General features: G+C 43.8%; 1 protein-coding gene across 1 annotated transcript in view; it reads right to left on the bottom strand.

Annotated features, from left to right (window-relative positions):
* Positions 1-5,982: 5,982 nt before the first annotated feature.
* The window catches only part of PSD3 (pleckstrin and Sec7 domain containing 3), a 418,120-nt gene continuing 404,014 nt past the window's right edge, over positions 5,983-20,088 (bottom strand). The window contains exon 16 of the mRNA XM_014536830.1: positions 5,983-7,364. Within this exon, the coding sequence (XP_014392316.1) occupies positions 7,149-7,364 (216 nt within the window). The 3' untranslated portion in view covers positions 5,983-7,148. The remainder of the gene's footprint in view (positions 7,365-20,088) is intronic.

Genomic DNA, 20,088 nt, shown 5'->3' with positions numbered 1-20,088 from the left:
TGCCCCAGTCCCTCTCAGAGCTGTTATCTTGCCTCAGCAGGGTCAGCCCATTAGGACGCTGGATTCCCACAGCCTGGAAGCGGCATGTGAAACCCAGGGTGCGCTTGCTGCCCAGTGGGAGCCCATGTGGAGTGGAAGGCCAGGCGCGTTCCTCTCTGCAGAGAGAATACGTTACCCCCTCTGTGGGCCCTGGGTCAGGGGCCAGAGCAAGGAGCCTCAGACCTGCCATGCTGCTCTTTGCTGAATTTTGTGGCTGGGACTTTGTGTCTATAGACTGATCAAGGCAGGCTCACAGGCAAATAGTAAGTGAAACTCCAAAATTTTCTCCACCGATCAACATTTTCTGGAAGTGAAGTTAAGGTGCTTATTTTATAACACTATTCGTGAGAGCTGAGCTCTCTGCCCTGCAAAGGGAAACACTAGCTAGTCCCTTCTCATTGTTGCAGATGAAAAGTGCTTAGCGGTTCAGCAAGCCTCAGCTGGCGCTCCCCCCAGCAGGGCAGCGCAGAGGGGAGTTGGACCAGCACAGCGCTCCTAGGGTAAGTGCTTTTTTTTGTGGCTTTCTTTCTAGAATCATCTCCAGAGCCAGCCTCAATGCCGCCCGGGAAACCGGTGCACCGGCTTCTGGAACCTCCCCAGGCTGCTGCGGGATGTGGAGAGCAGCTTCTTAGGAATGACAAGCGAGCCTCAGTGGGGTGGTCCGCCAGAAAGGATGCGACATGTATCCCCTCTCTTATTGGTTAAATGCAGTGCATCTCAGAGCCAGACACTTGGCCACAGACTCTTCCCCGCCCCGGGAAACACTCCTGGGATGCCACTCCCACCCCCTTGCCCATCACCTCTTTAGAACCCTCTGGCCTGGGGTGTCGTAAGTTTGTAGAACTTAAAACATTCACTGTGTGTACGTGTGTGCAAGCGTACGTACACAGGTGAGAGGCCCAGACGTGGGAACCTTGCCCCCTACACGCCGGACAGGACAGTAAACTGGTTCCCAATCTCTCAGAGCAGAGGACTGGCCACATGCACATCCACCCCCAAAGGGCAGGTGGCCAGCTCACACTCCCCAACCCCGACTTTAATTTGGTCTAATTACTCTTGTTCCTATCACTTAAAAAAAGTATGTTACTGGCATTAAACATCAATGTGCATATACTCTCTGCAGAGCGGATATTATTATCCATGCCAAAGGTTACTTGGCTTCCTAACCTACATGGCTTTATACTGAAAGTCCAAACATGTCAACTAATTAAGGCCCAAAATGAAGCTTTTTTATTGTTGCTACTCCTTTAGTGTATGATTTCTGCAAAGCACTATAATTCTTAGAAGGAAACACACTCGTGCAGAACAAAGACCCTGCTGATCAGTCAGAGCCAGGTCACCGCACGTCAAGAACAAATCAGGAATATGATAGATTTGTAAAAATAATTCGAGACTGTAGAGTGAATTTAAAAAGCTCAAGTTTTAACTACCAACACACGACTGCAGCCTGGAGCCGAAGGTTGGTCTCCACTCTACACCCCAACTCTCTGATTCAGGATCAGACACAAGAGCACGAGGCCTCAACCACTCACTCAAACACACTCAGATGCAGCTGAGAATACACCAAACATGCTGGCTCGGAAAATTTAATCTCTAGTTTCCTATGTACACGCTGCCAGATAAGCAGTAGCTCAAACAACTAAGGCCAGTGGCTCTTCTTTGGGGAGAGGCAGAAAGAGACCCAAGTATAAAAATATTAAAGTTTTAACTTGGCCCATAGCCTGTCCTAAAATTCTTCTACCTGTGACACTAGATGCGAGTTGTGCAGCTTCGAGCCTAGAATACAGTACCCTATCTTGGGAAGCCCTGATACACGTCAGCGTGTGTACTATCACTTTAAAGGAAGTAGTAAGGATGTGGCATGAGGAGGGGGTTTGACCCACTACAGAACAGACAGGCACCTACATGAGCTGGTGGGTCCTTACTTACTTAGTTCTCCTGAAAGCTCTATTTTCTTGGACTAATTACAACAATAAAGAACGCGTGCTTTAAAGCATCACATTTTGTAAAAAGCCCCAAACTGTCAGTTTGACATTATGTTTAAGTGCTCTTAATACTGAAGTTGCTAAGACGGCTTATTTGTTTGTTTGTTTTGTTTTTTCACCCCTTTCTGTAATCTCAAATTATGATGAGCGGCCCCCTTGGTATTGTACACAGGACATTGAAATAGTTTCACAAAGTTGGTTCCGAGTCATTTTTTTTTTTTTTTTCCCTGGTGATTCAAAGCTCAAAGATGAATATTTCTAGCATAGAATCTTATTTTTTCAAAAATTTAATCAAAATATCATTTGACTTTAAGTTGAATAAAACAGTACCACTACATATGTTCTCAATAACTGCATTATATACTCAATCCTATGAGGTTTTTACTTGCTGTTTATATCACACTGGTTATTAAGGACAAAAATAAATTGGATGTACATACACCATATACTGATATACAACTACACATGAATAACATATACATACATACAGCCATAAATACCCACAAACACGACATTGGCAAGTGACAGGAAAGCATTTTCTTTGATGCCTGACATACTATCTACATGGACATTTTCCAAAAGCCTGCAATAGTACAGATACACACATACATCACACAGGGCGAGCCAGAGACGGAAGGAAACCTACGGTATATACAATTACGAAACTTGCAATATTTTCTTGCTGTTGCATTCAAGTCAACAAACTGCCATGCAGATTCAAGTATTACCGACATTCTCCCTATGAGGACAGTCTCCCCTCATGCACTGTCCTAGCAGTGAGCTGCCCGCTTGGGTTTGATACTCTGGGTACATAATGAGAATGGCAATGACTTTGGACTCCGGCCCTCGGGTAGGAGGGAGGCATGGGCAGGGAAGCTGAGAGGAGAGGCAGTGACCGAGCACCTCTCTCTCACCTGCTGGGAGCATTTTGTGGTGAACTATTGCTCTCTAAGGTCCTCGGGATGACTGGATGGCAGGATGGCGAGATGCCAGAGGCTGGTGGGGAGGCAGATGGTGGCCTGTTGGGAGGAGAGACAGCCAGGAGTCCTGGGGCAAGGTCAGCCCAAAGGCTCCTCTGCCTGCAGAGGGGGCTGGTCTTTCTCTGTCGCAGTGACTTCGATGCTCTGAGGAAAGCAGGTGCTACTAAAACCCCAAATCACACTCTTCCTCATGCCAGACTCTACCTTCACAAGCCCTAGGATGCCGCTGTGGTTCTGATTTATACCTGGAAACAATTCTGCCACTGGAAGAGCGAAGGGACCGTTCACTGCTGAGATGAAGGAAGGTGACTACCACCCACTGAACACTGCACAGGGTCACCAGAGCCAAACGACAGAGATTTGCATCAACAAGGCCAGTTAACCCCCTATGAATTCAGGCTTAAAAAGCTTAATTGATGACTGCAAGGAAAAATGCCAAAGGAATTCAAATTTCAGGACAACTAACCAAATCCAAGAAAGTCTTCATAGTACGACAATGGGGAAACTTCTTTAAGGTTCATTTTCTCCCAGTTGTCTCTGACTTGCGATAAAGGCAGAGAAGCGGTGCGCTCCTGCCACAGAAGGCCCTGCCTCACCTAAGAACACCTTCCAGGCTCCTCACAGGACAGAGCAGCAGTGGGCAAGGGCCAGCAGAAAACCCTGCAACTTTGTGCTTTGGCCTCCTTCCCTGCTACTTGTCTCAATTCCTCTCCAGCCTCAGAAGTTCTGTGGTGTGGCCACAGGTGAAATACAAACTCAAAAGACCAAGCCCAGCTAGGCCCTGGCAAGCCAGCCACAGGAACTCCCGCACATCACTTCTAACCAGGAAACAGCGCCCGCCTTGAGCTAGGATAACAGTCGGAGAAGCACGGAGGGTCGCGGGCAGCCACTCTCTACCCAGGAACTCCAGTTCCACCAGGGGAATCTCTCACACGTTGGTTTTAATGAGATGATTTAAACTGCACACAAGTATTGCTTGGTTTAACTAGGCATCGCTAAGAGTTAATGAGAGGATGCTTTTAAAAAAGTGCACTTCACATAGTATCTATGGCCTGGCAATAAAACAAGGACTCTGCCTGGAGTAACTAAGTCTTGATCGCTAACGAGAAATTCCTGGCACCTCCCTGTAACAGTCAGCACGTGAGGCGGGAACCAGCCCTGAAACACGCAGAGATTTAACACACGGGCCACTTCTAGGCTCCAGTGTGCAACGGCATGACCACAGAGTCTTTTGATGACTATCAAGATTTTCTAGACTGAAAATTAACATGAAGTGCATGTATGTAAAGAGGAATAATGGCTTACCATGTGGAGAGCGACTCAGGGCTCCATGCTGACATATGGGAGGGAAGAGGGGGGGAGGGGGCGTACCTTCGGAAGGAGAGGAGGAGGAGAGCTCCCCTGTATCGTGAATTAGGCAGTAGGCTTGGGTTAGCGGTGAAAGGAATGTCTTTGATTTCTTCTGACTAGATACCATAGGAAAGAAATTATCACAAAAGAAAACATGGTTGGCTATGGGCACGATTCTCACGATCTCGTCAAACCAGGGGCTGCTTCCTCCTACAGGATACACTCTTGACCTGCTAGGTGCACTGACAACAGACAGACACCTGACAGGCCTCAGGAGGTGTTCAAGGCCCGTCCCCTAAAGATGGACAGCATCATGGCAGCGCAGGCTGCCCCCCTGGCTCACCAAATAGCCTTGCGGTTGTTTTTAAAGATACACTATGCAAACACCGCATACCACAGCCTCAAAAGTGCCCTTCTCATCCCATTACTATTAGCACGTGCAGAAGCCCCGGGAGACACATCAGTGACTCACACAGCGGGAGCCATGTCCTGCTGTGCTAACCGAGGATTCAGAACCGCTCTGAACGCCAGGCTCGGCGGCAAGGTACCGTTCTGTTCATTAAATACTACAAGTGGAACACACAGGGACACTATGTACACAGACACACACACACTGTGGGCAGACACATTCAAGGCAGTCAGGGATTTTTTTTCCTTTAGTTATCGAAGCTCAGAGACAACCTGGCCTAGGTATCTCTCTCCCCTCGGCTCAGGATAAAGAACTGGGCAGAAAACAAGCAGCCGATCACTCAGGTTCTAGGAAGAAAGACGATTCCCTTGTGGGAATCTTGGACACAGTCAGAAGCTACAGAAATGAATCAGGTCTACGAGCCACACTGGTAACTATCCTATTTGTTTCTTGGTTCTGAAACATAAATTGTCATTGCCTTTATCTACACAAGACAGAAGGTTAGAGTGAGTTTTTCAAAGGCGTGGCAAAGTATCACAAAACAAGCGGCTATACGATTCCCTTGTGGGAATCTTGGACACAGTCAGAAGCTACAGAAATGAATCAGGTCTACGAGCCACACTGGTAACTATCCTATTTGTTTCTTGGTTCTGAAACATAAATTGTCATTGCCTTTATCTACACAAGAGAGAAGGTTAGAGTGAGTTTTTCAAAGGCGTGGCAAAGTATTTATCACAAAACAAGCGGCTATACCCTTAGCGAGGGGTTTCTCTTTTCTGGGCACCATCAACTATGAACATTTATATAGGCAGGAAGTGAATGTGAATAAATAATCATGTGATTTAATGCCACTGGAAATGGCCACGGTTTAAGAGCAGGCTTTCTCTAACTCCCTGGAACCATGCTATGCATGCAGAGTCCCCGATTCTTTGGTCATAGTACCTTTAACTAATACACTGAGTAGAACTAGAGCAATTTTCAGTGGGAGGAAAAAGAGCATTCAAAGTGACTCCTCCAGTTCTGAAGTTGTGGAGATTACAGCTGTAAGGATCACAAAGTTTCAACATCAGAAAGTTCTAACTCACGGTGGGCTCAATTTTCACTCCTATCTCTTCCTATACAGAGAATGTTCTTTTTATCACCCTGAATTCCACAGGGACCGTCACGGAAACAAGCTTATGACTTCAAGGTCAACAGAATGATTTTGAGTAGATAGAAATGATTTAAAAGTCTTTATTCTTAGGAGAAAGTTCAGTAGGAGCAAAGAGAAGTGACTATCAAAGAGACTAAGAATAAACTAAGTAACTCGGTATATGCAACCGGCAGAGTCCTCACTTTTCCAACCACAGTCCATTCAGACTATTTATTACCCTCAGATGGACTTTAAAGACTCAGGATTCCGTTGCTGGAAACCTGCAGCTCCCTGTTCTTCTCTTATTTGTTTTGCTTAAGACCCTGATGTTCTTACAACCAGGAGACAACAGCTGCCTACACATGTTTAAACTCCTGGATGACAAGGGTGATGACAATAGAGATGGTTCTGGATTCCTGGTCTAGACCCCATGGGAGCGAGGTAACAGTTTCCTGCAGCGTGAACACGTGCCTCCTGCTGCCGCTCCCAAGAGTTGATCATTGTCATGCTTCTTTAGAGAACAAAATGAACCTGGTGTCATCTTTCCTTAACCTTCAATGGCAAAAAGGCCCCACCTCCTCTTTCCTTGCTTGGCTAAAATGGACTCAACACTCCAGCACGCTTCGTAAGTTCTCCAGTCCCGCGATCTCCGCACCCCTCTCCCTGCTTCCCGCAGGGTCAGACCCCAAAGACAAGTGCTGAGGTGCCCGCACAGCTGCGTCAGCGTGGAGCACCCGATTCCCGAACTGGAATTGTGAAGCGAACTTCTGTGAGTGCTCAATGCCACCTCTGTGACTGGCAAGAATTCACATATGAAGGTTTATGTTAAGTCTGGCTGGAACTGATTAAACTAAGTTTGTCCAGTAAAGTGGTTCACAACGGATTCATTTTTTTTTAACCTTAAAAAAAAAGTGTAACAGTTGGTTTGAGAATACATAAAACTGAGTGCAAACAAGAGAAAACCAAAGGAGAAGTGATACACAATTCAATCTGAAATCATGATCCCCTCCCCCTCACAAAAAGGTGCATTAGTTATCAAGTGGCAAAAATCGTCAAAGCAAAGAAATCAAGAGCAAAGAGACAATCTGTACAGAAACGAACAAAAATATACAATAGAAAAGGTTACTAATGCACCATTTAGTCACAGACTATTGTTTTTGTTTTTTTTTAAATATATTCACGGATTTACCAGAAAGATCTTGAAAAACTCTGTTTTGCTCCATGACCAGCCCTTTCCTGGTCGCAGATGGATTCTAAGTAACTTTTTGCTTAATGCTGGGCGTTTCGGGTCGGTGATCTTTCCGCTCGGACACGTTGCGCTTGACTTTGGCAGTGACCGGAGATGAATCTGGGTTCAGAGAAGGACTCGAATGCGACTTCTTCAGTCCCGGGGCCTCACTGCCGTTGCTGCCCAGGAGCTTCTTGCCGCCTTCTTTCAGAATGCCGATGTACGTTTCATACCGGGTTTGCTGGAGGGGAAATCAGAGAAGAACTGCTGTCAACACGCTGTTCACAAATGCACGCGTGCAGCACACCCAGTGCACTGACTACCTGGAGCGCAGCCTGGCTGTTGAAGACTTGACTTCATTCCCCAAAGTGGGCAACAGCCCCAGGGGACTGATGGACTCACTCGTTTAGATGAGAAATGAAGACAGAACTTTAGTTCAAGTTTGCTCTGCATTCTGAAAGAATGCCGACTTGGAGTTACTGGCCATCAGATGTAGGAATCATGCTATCTGAACACTCAGCTACAAGAAGGGTGTAAGTGGGAGGAGCTATAACTTCCTGATTTTTGGCGACTGGGTGGCTCGATGGCTCCGTGCTGCCTGTACCCACTTGAACTTCCCTCACATGACCTCGGTGTCACCTGAACTTGGCTTGAATATGGTCCCTGTAACTCTACAAAGACTCAACTGGAGGAATCAGTCTATGGGGACTGGACTTTCTAGTCCCCTATGAGACCACAGCACTTTCCAGCTGCTCTGGGTTTCCTGCCAAACTTCAAATTATTTTCTGATACTTTTCTCATTCTACAAAATTTTTCCATCAATGATTTGTTGAGTATTCACTACATTTGAAATAGTTCCTGATTCTCTTGTCGCTGGGCATCTTTTTGTATGAATAACTGAAAAGAACATAGCAGAGAATTTTTTTCCCCTCTAAATGGTACTTTTTAAAAAGCTTCTGAGTCACTATTTAGAACTATTATATAGATTGAAAATTACAGAAGGATCTCAGATTCTTGATTTGATAGATTCTAGTCAAAATAAGTCAGATGAGAAGAAAAGGCAAAGCAAAGGAAAGGTGGAAGGGGGCCAGAAAACGAGGGGTGCGTGGTCGTGGTTGAGAGAAATAAGGTAAGGGAGAGTGCAGTGGGTTCACGAACGTCCCAGGGGCTGTGCTGTTTCTGAGTTACAATGGCTTACAGGGACAGAGGCTATGAAACCCAGCAACATAGCTTTGCTTTTTACCATTTTCTGAAACCAAACCACATGCCTCTTCAAAATACTTTGGCTAAACATCTTTGAGAACCATTCAGTGGATATTGGTTTCTGCCATGTCTTCCTGGATTACAGACCCATCTAAATATGTAAATATCTCCCACTCCCAAATATTTCCTCTGAGTAAAGGAACAGCTTTGCATGAAGCTCTGACGAGCAGTGGGAATAGGTAGACATAGAGGTGGATGCTTGATGAGTTCCCAAGTCAGTAATCTCTGGGGACACTTAATCTCCAGTGTACCACCATTCCCATGTTTCCCACAAAATCACCCCGGTCTGACCCTGTGAGGCAGTGCTGAGGCTCATGAGCCACCACCCAGCAAAGACTTGTCTGTATCCTCCCACGTCCACGTCCACGTCCACGTCCACAACCACCTGACCGGGACTGTCGAGATGCCGTGCACGGCAAACCCAGCACAGCTGCACTGAGTGAGGGGCAGGCTGCTGTGCTTAAGACCGGGCTCTCTCTCCACACAGAAAGAAAAGTAGTTTATACCATACTTTTGAGGTTAACAAAACAGATATATGTGTTCTGAGTATCTCTTATGTAGCAGTAAATGAGACCAAATATTATTTTCCATGTTCAGCTTAACAACAAAGAGAAACTGGGCCACTGTATATGGCTACATTGGATCTTCATTTGGACAGTAACTAGATGTCATTCATACATGAAGAGCAGCCTCTAAATTTAACCCTATAACAAAGCATTCATTAAAGAGATAAAAATCTGTCAATGGTTATTTATATCTGAATTCCTTGGCCTGATGATTCTTACATGTGATGTACATGCAATGTACCAGGAGCACGGTCAATACTTCAACACTAACCTAAGGTTCTAGGCTCCCTGGGTTGGAGAGTAGCAGCCTTATCAGTATTAACACAGAAAAGAACCTGCTGCTGACACTAACAAGTAAACAATAACATCAAAGTTTTGTACGCTTTTCTGAAAATATTATTCATAACCAGAAGGTAGAAAGGTAAGAAGAAATGAAAACACCTGAATGTTTTAATGAACGTAGTTTCATGCCACAAAGTAATCACACGATGCGAGAATTAGCACAGCTCCGGATAAGATGAAAAATGTGATGGGATGTAAGAAGTGAGTCTGTGAGGTGCATGTGGCAGTGAAGGACTAGCTTTGGGGCCAGGTGGCGTGGTTCGGGCACTGCACTAATAATAAGTGCAGCATCAACTCATTTTCCTAAATCATTAGTCTTCATTATGGAGCCCTTTCAAGTGTGTGTCTTTCATTAAGAAGGGCACAGAGGGTTTGAGAATAAGATGTGCCGCAGGGACAATTTGCTGCCTTTGGTTAGGTTATTAAAGATTTTGTTTTAATCTCTTGCCGATTCGTTTTCAGATCAATTCTTAGAAATGTCAGTGCTGTGCTCAGCTCCTTCCTCAGAAATTCTCCAACAGTGTGAATAGATTTCTAACAGGATGGCTGCCTGATCCAATTCCACTATCAGAAAAAAAAGCTTGAGGTGGGATTTTACCAAATCCCAGTCCAGCAGCTATGCTCTGCAGATAAGCATCTGAATATTGTTTTTGTGGTTTTGTCCTCTCAGCAAAACTCTCTGCCTTAATTTCCTTCTTAAGATTTGCTGTTTTCATGAAGCCTTCTGTGACCAAGAGCCAAAGACAATTCCAGTGTTTAATGGCTTCTTTATCTACTAAAATAAAGTCTTTCTCCCCTCTGTAACCTCCTTACATTTTTTGCTATATTACTTTATTAAGTTGGCCTTCAATTACTTGTAAAAATACTTCTCAGACGCATAGAAAAATATATCCCTGGTCACTAGTAGCGAAGCTAACTTGGGAGGAATAAAAAATACCATGTCCAAGGCCAAGCAAGCTGCTGCATAAGTTGAAGGTTAATTGTCTGCTTAAAAAAAAAAATCACACCTATCGATGTTATTTGTGAAGAAATTTAATCACACCCACACATACATGTACATGTACCTGACTGAGCAGTTTCTTTTCTCTTGAGCCCTGCATACTATTTTTTATTTGATTTGATGGAACGCCCTCTCCTTTTGCCCTCTGCTATGAATACGACAGTAACCACCTGAATGAAAATAAAGCTGCGCTGCCACTTGTAACACAGTGCTGTCATCTGCATTCAGACCTCACAGCTCCACAGTCCCACCCTGAATACATTTCCTCCTGACATTTTCCTTCCTCACCCGGGCAGGGGAAAGGCCATCTTAGAATGAAATGGGAAGAAACGAATAATGTCATGTACATAGCAAACATCTTTTGCTCCTAGATCTCTGTGCTGGAAAACAAAAAATAAAAACAAGCAAACAAAACAAGGAGGAGCTTTTGAAGTAACTGCTTATTTAAATAAAGACTGTGTTTGCATTCTCTCAGGGATGATGGCAGAATTGATTTGCATAGACTTTCTCCTTCATCAGTTGGCTCACCCACCACTACCTGCTAACTTATGAAAGTAATTACATTCAAAACAGAGTTTCCTATAAGTTCTTATCTAAAAATGTAAAGTTTTTTCCCTATTTTCCCCTCCTACTTCCCTATCAGTCTTCAGCATGCAGAGGTAACCCACTGCCTAAATACAGCAAATACACACATTTTTGGTTCACCTGGTCTGTATTTGTGGCTTTCAGGAAAACCTTAGGAAGTGTGGATTCAATGCCTTTGTTTCACTCTACCTTTTGGCTCTATTGCTCTCTAAATAAATTTTGTGACTTTAATAAAAAAAAAACTTTAAAATAAAAAACTCACTTTTTATAATAATACAAGCAGAAGAGGTCAAAAAGCCGTGATCAGACAAAAAGGACTGGGCTTGTAGGACATGTTTTGAGAGCGTCGGTGTGTCCATTCTGTAGCCCAGCCCCTGCCCCTATGGCACCCAATGTTTGCCAGAGGAGAACTCAGGCCAATCCACTGCTCGAGAGAGAAAGCAGAGCTCACAGGCCATGGATGGCTCTCCCCCATCCCTGGTCCTGCTACTGCCCTCCTCAGGGTCCAGCCGAGAACAGCACTTGGGCTGTTAAGGACAGTCTTCCTGATTCAAGAAGTAATTTTTAAACACTGTTACCTCTCATTCTTTTCATTGATACTCTAGTTCTCAAAATCCTTTCTATAAAGCCAGTCTGTTTCAGTACCCAGATATTTTTCTTTTAAAAAAGGAAACCCAAATTCTGAATTTAAAAGTCCACAAAGCTCACTTAGAAAAGATACGCATTTTGTTTTCTGGGTGGAAACTTCAAGAAATGAATTGTCCAGTTCAGACCCACCAACTGGGGGCTCCGGTCACGCCAGCTCCTAAGGGCCCCACCCAGTGTGGCCTTGTGGGAGGGTTTTGACAACAGCCTAGTACAGTGATGGTGAACCTATGACACGCGTGTCAGAGGTGACACTCGAACTCATTGTTTTGGTTGATTTTTCTTTGTTAAATGGCATTTAAATATATAAAATAAATATCAAAAATATAAGTCTTTGTTTTACTATGGTTGCAAATATCAAAAAATTTCTATATGTGACACGGCACCAGTTAAGTTAGGGTTTTTCAAAATGCTGACACGCCGAGCTCAAAAGGTTCGCCATCACTGGCCTAGTATAAAACTAACTTTAAAAAACACACCCTGATTGGATTAATGACATTTAAAAATTTTGCTATTCAATAAAATGGAGGGGAAAAAAGTCCTTTGAAACACAGGGATATGAAGTTAAGTTTCTATATACCCAGAGAGGAATTTGAGTAGAGAAACACTACTTATCTGACAAAAGGCTAACTTGAGCTCTTATGGGATAAAAGTTGTCTCTCACTGAACTTTTCCTTAGGGAACTCACATCTAAAGCAACATTTTAGTGCATTTTGACAACATTTTCATACAGGCCATGCTCCTAATATTTCAGTTTATACTTTGTTTATGCTTCTGATTGCACTGGAATCCTAAAGTCCTACACATCCCTCAGAGGCACGTCCCCGAACTTCTTCACGGCAGCCTGTCTGTCAGACTCACAGCTCCAGAAAGGTCAATGGCAGGCATGAGGGACACGGGCAGTCTTTCGAGGGCATCTGTCAAGTAGGATTTCAGGACGCTTTGAAGGACCTTTGCTCTAAGCTGCCTTCTCCCATGGCATTTCATCCCCAAGATTATTAATTGCTTTTGAGCTTAAAGCGCTTTTACACCTTCTGCATTCCCAATTCGAATGCCCCTTCCCGTAGGAAGTCCCATAAGCTAGCATCTTACCAGTTCTATGTCCAATTTTATCCTGTGAGGTAAAGGGTCTTCCAACCCACGGAGTCCGACACTGAGCAACCAGAGCTCCCTCCCTCCAGGCCTCAGGTGCCACATGCAAAAATAAGGGGACGCGGCCACTTTCAGCTGCAAACTTTCCGGGATTCTCTAAGTCGGGGAGAGCTACTTGGAAGTAAGACATATGGAAGAGGACACACTACTGGTCCCTGGAGGGAATGCTGAACCACAAGGTGGGGGTAGGGCACTGAAAGGAAATAGCCCTGGTTTACCTGTTTTATTTACAATGTTGTCAAAGGCCAGAGCAAGTTCGGGATGCAAGCTACTATGAAAGCGCCCTGCACAATTCCTAGTGTGTGTGATCAGTATTGTGTCTCCTTCCATATATCTTGCTCCCAAATGCATGTCTCAAGGAGGAACATAAGTAAACAAATTGTCGACCGCTCCTGCAGAAAGTCTATATGACACAGGGGAACCAATTTCTAGTCTTCCAATGAATGCTGCACTGGGCGTTCTTACAGCAAATATCACTTGGCTTGCATATGATGTTTTTTTGGTCTAATATTTTCAGAGATAATATTTCTGAAAACATTTTAAGTTTTCATTGTGAGTCTACTGAGTAATTCTGAACTAGAAAGCCCTAAAGAATCTCAACAGTCTGCTCCCCACCAAAAGCCTTCATCTCAGATCAGATACTTAAGCAAACAAAGTTTTTAAAACTCTTAGATCAAAAGCATACAGATTCTTTGAGAAAATAGTAAGAAGAAACCTAATGTAGTTTAGAGAGAGACAAGTACTCTTGTAAAAAAAACCCCACACACCAAAAAGCCAACACACCAAAAGAGCTACCCCTTTCATTGTTCTGATTCCAGAGTTAGCCCAGGAAAGCATTCGGCAGTAAACTAACGATGGGGCGGGTCATGGGAACTCTCTTGGTGAGGGAAATGTAGGTCCCCTATCTCACAAGTTACTGAGAGGAAGAAGCTACGAGGCCGCAGGTGAGCATGTCACTCACACCAGGTGCGACTCCTCTTTATTGTATTTCCACCCAGAAGTAGTCATCAAAATATTAAACAACTGGCACAGCATAGGTGCTGCTAAATCGGAGGGGACACCATCCACAAACCACTGCAAAGCCTTGTAGGTGCACAACACCTGCATTCATATCCGCTCGGCTCCTATCTATTAAAGCAAGCACAGAACCTGTACCCAGGCTGCTACCAGGCCTCTTCATCCCTCACTGGCTTTTAAGCAGACTGCGTGGTCTGCACACAGGCCGGCCACTACAGCAGCCCCTAGCTGCATTCAGCTGCGGAGCATGGGGAACGTGGCCAGTCTGCACTGAGACATGCCAGGAGTGCAAAGTGTTGGCTATTTTGGGCAATGTAGGAAAAAATGAGTGTGAAATATCTTAGTGTCTTATACTGATTACATGTTGGAATGATATTATTTTGGATATACTGTATTAAATTTCAATGTCTTATTACAGTTAGTTCCACCAGTTTTCTTTAAGTTTTTAAATGTAGCTGCAGGTACTAGAAAATTTAAAATTATACATGTGGGCCCTGACCGGTTTGGCTCAACGGATAGAGCGTCGGCCTGCGGACTCAAGGGTCCCGGGTTCGATTCCGGTCAAGGGCATGTACCTTGGTTGCGGGCACATCCCCAGTGGGGAGTGTGCAGGAGGCAGCTGATCGATGTTTCTCTCTCAGCGATGTTTCTAACTCTCTATCCCTCTCCCTTCCTCTCTGTAGAAAATAAATAAAATATATTTTTTTAAAAATTATACATGTGGTTTGCATTGTATCTCTGTTGGGTAGTGTTGGCCTAGATCCCCTGACATCTCCCAAATTGAAATATTCTTGTCCTGTGTTTAACACCCTTAGTGAGAGGGTGAGTTACTTTAATACTCTAACTGGTGTTAACATGTCACTCTCCTCAAAAATACATATATTGTTGGAAGGGACCTTCTAGGTAAGTTCACCCAATCCCATCTCAATTTGATACCCCAAAATTGAGGCCCAGTGAGGATAACCATGTAATAAACACGTCAAGGATAAGACGAAAAAGTCCTCCTAACTTCCAGGTGAGTCATTTCCCGATTTTACTAATTTATTACTCAAGTATTTGCCCTTTGCCTGCAGACAATACCTTAACTCGAAGTGGTGACCCTCCTCACAGCAGACATTGCAGGCATAAGGAGGAACTTAGGGACAGGGAGTCATTTCAAGTCACATGACTGACTGTTTATTCTATCTTCTGGGGTATGGCCCTAGTTCTTTTCAATCATTTATTAAAAATGCGATTCAAAGAGTCCTATTGCTAAGCTTCTCTTCCTTTCAAAAGCACATGCCATTATTTACAGATTAAAATTCAGAGCTTCTTAGTACTCTTTCATCACATCTTACCAAATGCAATTCCAAATAGCAATGCAAGAATTACGTCTCTATTACTAACTGGACTTGAGCTTGGACAACTGCTGATCTTAGGTCTCTAGCTTTTTAAAAAATTTTTTTTTATTGTTTAAAGTATTAAAAATAGTATTACATATGTCTCCTTTTTTTTCCCATTAGTGTCTTAGGTCTCCAGCTTTTGACTCATAATTATACTACTTAGCATCCTACTAAAAAAATTCTTAAATATCCCCAAGAATTCTATTAACCTGCAATATCTTAGCTTCTCAGATCCAGACAGTTAATAACTTTGTGATGTTTTCTATAAAGGGGATGGCACTGGGTTCCTGGCTAGATTCAGTTGCTAAGACCGAGACTTGCTTCTAATCTTCTTTAAGTAAGTTAATGGAATTTCTCCCTTCCTTTCACCAGGGAGAAAAAGGGTAATAACTGCTATCCCTGTGCTTTTATGATCAAAGCCACTTATAAATTAATAGCGAGATCATTTTGTTTCAGAGGCAGATTTGCCTTGTGACAGTTGGCTTTGTATTGAGATAAGCCTTGGAGGGCTCCTGTGAGAGGAAAAGTGGTCCATGGTGTGAAAATCACTCATCTGATGTGGACAAATAAAAATGAGCAATCTGGGGAAACAGGGCTAAGACCACAACCAGAGCATTTGTTAAAAAAGAAATACATCAGACCACCCACCCACCCAGCAACAAACAACCCAACAATAAAACTGAGGCTTTACAACTAGCAATGTATATTCTGTGGACTTCTAGAGGTGAGCTGTTTTGAGTTTCCCTAATGATGCTGCACAGAATGTGCTCTGATTCTCAAGTATGTCAGCTTCAGAAGGAATCATGCCATTTTACATGCCACCAAAAATTAGAAATTCAGAAAAGATGCCTCATGCCTCAAGAATGTCCCAGATTTTCTAGATTTAAAATATTCAGCCCTAAGACATTTCTATGTTTTGTTACAGTGGACATTTGTTGTTCCTAAAATTGAGTTTCCTAGCCATGTGGTTGGTGTGGGTCCTGTCTTAAGCCATAAGAAGCATATACCACTCCAGGTCGCAATTCGGGAGTGGACACGGGTGAATTCTAACCCTTTAGGCCAAGGGGACTTTGTTCTGCATCTGAGCCATCAGGGAAGTGAACTCTACTCCCGTCGATAACAAAGCCACTGAGAACACCTTAAATGTTACATCAAAAACAACCTGGAGTAAACACCATCTTCACTTTCTAATAGCTGTTGTTTCTAAAGCTGAAGAAACATCTAGCCGAATCCCTGGACCAACGTCAGTGCTATCACGGGAATTTCTTTAATGGGGCTGCTTCTCTAAGGGCCCAGGCGTTTCCCAGAGATTTTACAGCCCTTATACACTATCCACCCAGCCCACATCTGCGTACATTTGCAAATGCACCGGAAGCATGGAGAGCAATTCAAACATTTTCAAGTGAAACTGGAGCGGGATAAAGTAGAAATACATTAATATAATGAAATGAAATGATTTTGGATTGTTTTTTTGGAAATTGGGAAATGATGGTGTGTGTAATGTACTTGTGATGCCTAACAACTCCTTCAAAAGTGAGATTAGGTTCCAAGTGAACTCTTCTAAAAAAGTAACAGCTATAGCTTGAAGGAATCAATTCAGTCAAAAACAAAACAATCCCCTTCAGTAACAAGGAGAGGCGCATGCATTTAGACCAGTGGTTCTCAACCTTGGCTGCACATTAGAATCACCTGGGAATCTTTTTAAAATCCTGATTTCTGGGCCTCACCCTCAGGAAATTCTGTTTCTTTGTTACTAATGTTGTGAACATTAGTAACAAAGAAACAGAATTTCCGGAGGATGAGGCCCAGAAATCAGGATTTTAAAAAGATTCCCAGGTGATTCTAATGTGCAGCCAAGGTTGAGAACCACTGATTTAGACAATTGTAGCCCATTGCTGTTTTTCGAATCTCTTTCCAACAGGCTCAGGCTAAGATAGATGGAAGCCTCCTGGCTCTCTAAAGACATTTTGTAGACTTAAAATTATAGCCTAAACCTACCTATTTACCATAATTTCTAATTTTTTACTAGCAGTCAGGGTTTTTTTTGTGTTTTTTTTTTAGAATTTCTAAGGCATAGAAAGAGCTGTGACTTTGGCCACCACCAAGAACTGTTTGGGAAATAAACAATTGAAATGCAAAAAGTCAGGTGCAACTCCCAGTGTTATTACTAACAGCTTAATGTTCTAACAAAAGAAGAGCACTTTTCCTTAGGAAGATATGAAAACTGTAAGAACGACTCTGAACCACAGGGTGGCCCTGACGGCAGGAATGGGTGAGAGCTCATTCCTGCCCGGGATCCTTCCTTGGTGACAAGGCCACAGACAGGTTACAGCTCCTGCTGTCACTGCCCACGAGGCTCCCACTGCACTGCAGGCACTGCTGTGGTCCTCGCCTGCCCGTCAGCCTTGTTTTCAGGGGAGCTACTCCGCGTTCTGAGAGAACTACTCCAGGCGAGGTTATCTTTCATGCACAATAATTCAGTTTCATTCCTTCATTCCACAAATATGTCCTGAGCACTCCCCCATGCTCTAGAGCAACGGTTCTCAACCTGTGGGTCGAGACCCCTTTGGGGGTCGAATGACCCTTTCACAGGGGTCACCTAAGACCATTGGAAAACACATATATAATTACATATTGTTTTTGTAATTAATCACTATGCTTTAATTATGTTCAATTTGTAACAATGAAATTGGGGGTCACCACAACATGAGGAACTGTATTAAAGGGTCACGGCATTAGGAAGGTTGAGAACTACTGCCCTAGAAGCTACAGCAGTGACCAAAGGAAGAAAACAGTCAATACCTCCCATACCCCTGTAGGGAAGGAAGCGGCTGCTCAGGGATGTGGCTGGTACAGCAGGGTGCTTAATGCCAGGCAAAGGGTCTCCACCAGCAATCTGGTGGCTGAAACCACAGCAAAGGGGACCCCCACAAGATATGCTACTATTTTATATGAGTGAAAACTAACGATGCAGTTTTAAAAAGCAATTACTTTTACAAAAACCTTTTTAGGTAACATCTATAAAGTGAGGCACCCTTCCTCCTTCCTGGTACACAGGTTAGGCGGCCTGACAGACAACCCAACAGGCCTGACACTAGCACGGAGTCTGATTTAATGAGCTGAGGGCTTTGGAATGCAACTCTTTGATGAAAGCAAGACTCGTCCCCACAAAGCTTGGTCTAAGTCAGTGGTTCTCAACCTTCTGGCCCTTTAAATACAGTTCCTCATGTTGTGACCCAACCATAAAATTATTTTCGTTGCTACTTCATAACTGTAATGTTGCTACTGTTATGAATTGTAATGTAAATATCTGATATGCAGGATGGTCTTAGGCAACCCCTGTGAAAGGGTCGTTCGACCGCCAAAGGGGTCTCGACCCACAGGTTGAGAACCGCTGATAAGTTCATGTTAGGAGATGGAAATGCTGGCTCCTGCTGGGTTACCTGTTCAGAGAGCAGATTCCAAAGCAGGAAGTGCTTCTACAGTGGCAACCATTCCATGATCTGTGGCCGTTCCCACCTCCTGGGGGCAGCTCTCAGCCTTCCGTCAAGGGCACCAGGCAAGGTGAGGAGGGCCAGAAGCCAGGGATGGAGGTGTTGGGAAATTTAATTAGCACGTGTGAAACCAAGAGGCCCGGAGCTGAAAGCCATTCGACAAGTGTGAAGACGATGATTGCTTTTTGAGAACTCCTTTTCCCAGGAATGAACAAGCCCAGGGAAAGATGAGCTGCTTAGAGTTTTGTTTATTTTTTAGAAAATATTTGTTCAAGTGTTTTGTTGGTAAGGCTTCCAACAGTTTGTGCGAATAAACTTTTAACTTTACTGAAAGAGCGTATCTTCATCTCCCACAGCAAGGACTTGCCGGCCATGAAGAAAACTTGCACACGGGTCCACAGTGAACCCAAAGGCACATTTTATCACAAACATTTTATAACTCAGGAAAAGACTTTTTAATCTTCCATGACATCCTGTTCAATTCAACATGCAAGCACAGAGCAAAGAGGTCCCTGCTCTGGGAAGGCTCACGGGCCTGGGCAGGGGAGGTACGGAAGCCACTACAGATGCCAGTGAAATAACTTGAACAGAGGCCAGCTGTGGTGGGACTACGACAGAGTAATAAACCCACTTGCAAGCTGGGAGCAGGCTTTTCACAGGAGGGATGTGGGCTGCATCTGAAAGATAAAGAGGCTTTCTGAAATGGAGAAGAGGGGAAGGGCATTTGGGTCAGAAGAAAGTAAACGAACAAAGGCATAAAAGTATGTTTGGAGAGAGCGGGCAGAAATGTGACTGGTAGACATGGACACTGTTGGGTTGTGGAAAGACAGAAGGAGCCCAAATCCTCTCAGATTAAGGACTGGGACTTTGAAATCAATAAACAAGTGTTGGCAAGGATGTGCAGAAGAGGGAACCCTTGTGTACTGCTGGTGGGACTATAAATCAGTGCAGCCACATGGAAAACAGTATGAAGGTTCCTCAAAAAATTAAAAACAGAACTACCATATGACCCAGCAATTCCCTCCTGGGTATTTGAAGAAACAGAAAACACTAATTTGAAAAGACATACGCATTCCCTATGTTCACTGCAGCGTTGTTTACAACAGTCAAGATGTGAAAGTAACCTAAGTGTCCATCAGTAGACAAGTGGGTAAAGAAGATGTGGTACATTTATATAGTGGAATATTACTACTCAGCCATAAAAAAAAACATAAAACAACAACTTGTCATTGTGACAACACGGATGAACAAAAAAACATAAAACAACAACTTGTCATTGTGACAACATGGATGAACCTAGAGCAGCCGTGGGCAAACTACGGCCCAAGGGCCAGATCCGGCCCGTTTGAAATGAATAAAACTAAAAAAAAAAAGACCGTACCCTTTTATGTAATGATGTTTACTTTGAATTTATATTAGTTCACACAAACACTCCATCCATGCTTTTGTTCCGGCCCTCCGGTCCAGTTTAAGAACCCATTGTGGCCCTCGAGTCAAAAAGTTTGCCCACCCCTGTAAC

This window comes from Myotis brandtii, unplaced genomic scaffold (genome assembly GCF_000412655.1).
Source record: "Myotis brandtii unplaced genomic scaffold, ASM41265v1 scaffold103, whole genome shotgun sequence".
NCBI classification, from domain to species: Eukaryota; Metazoa; Chordata; class Mammalia; order Chiroptera; family Vespertilionidae; genus Myotis; species Myotis brandtii.
Note: the sequence above shows the minus strand (reverse complement) of the source record. Positions and strands in the feature narration are given on the sequence as shown.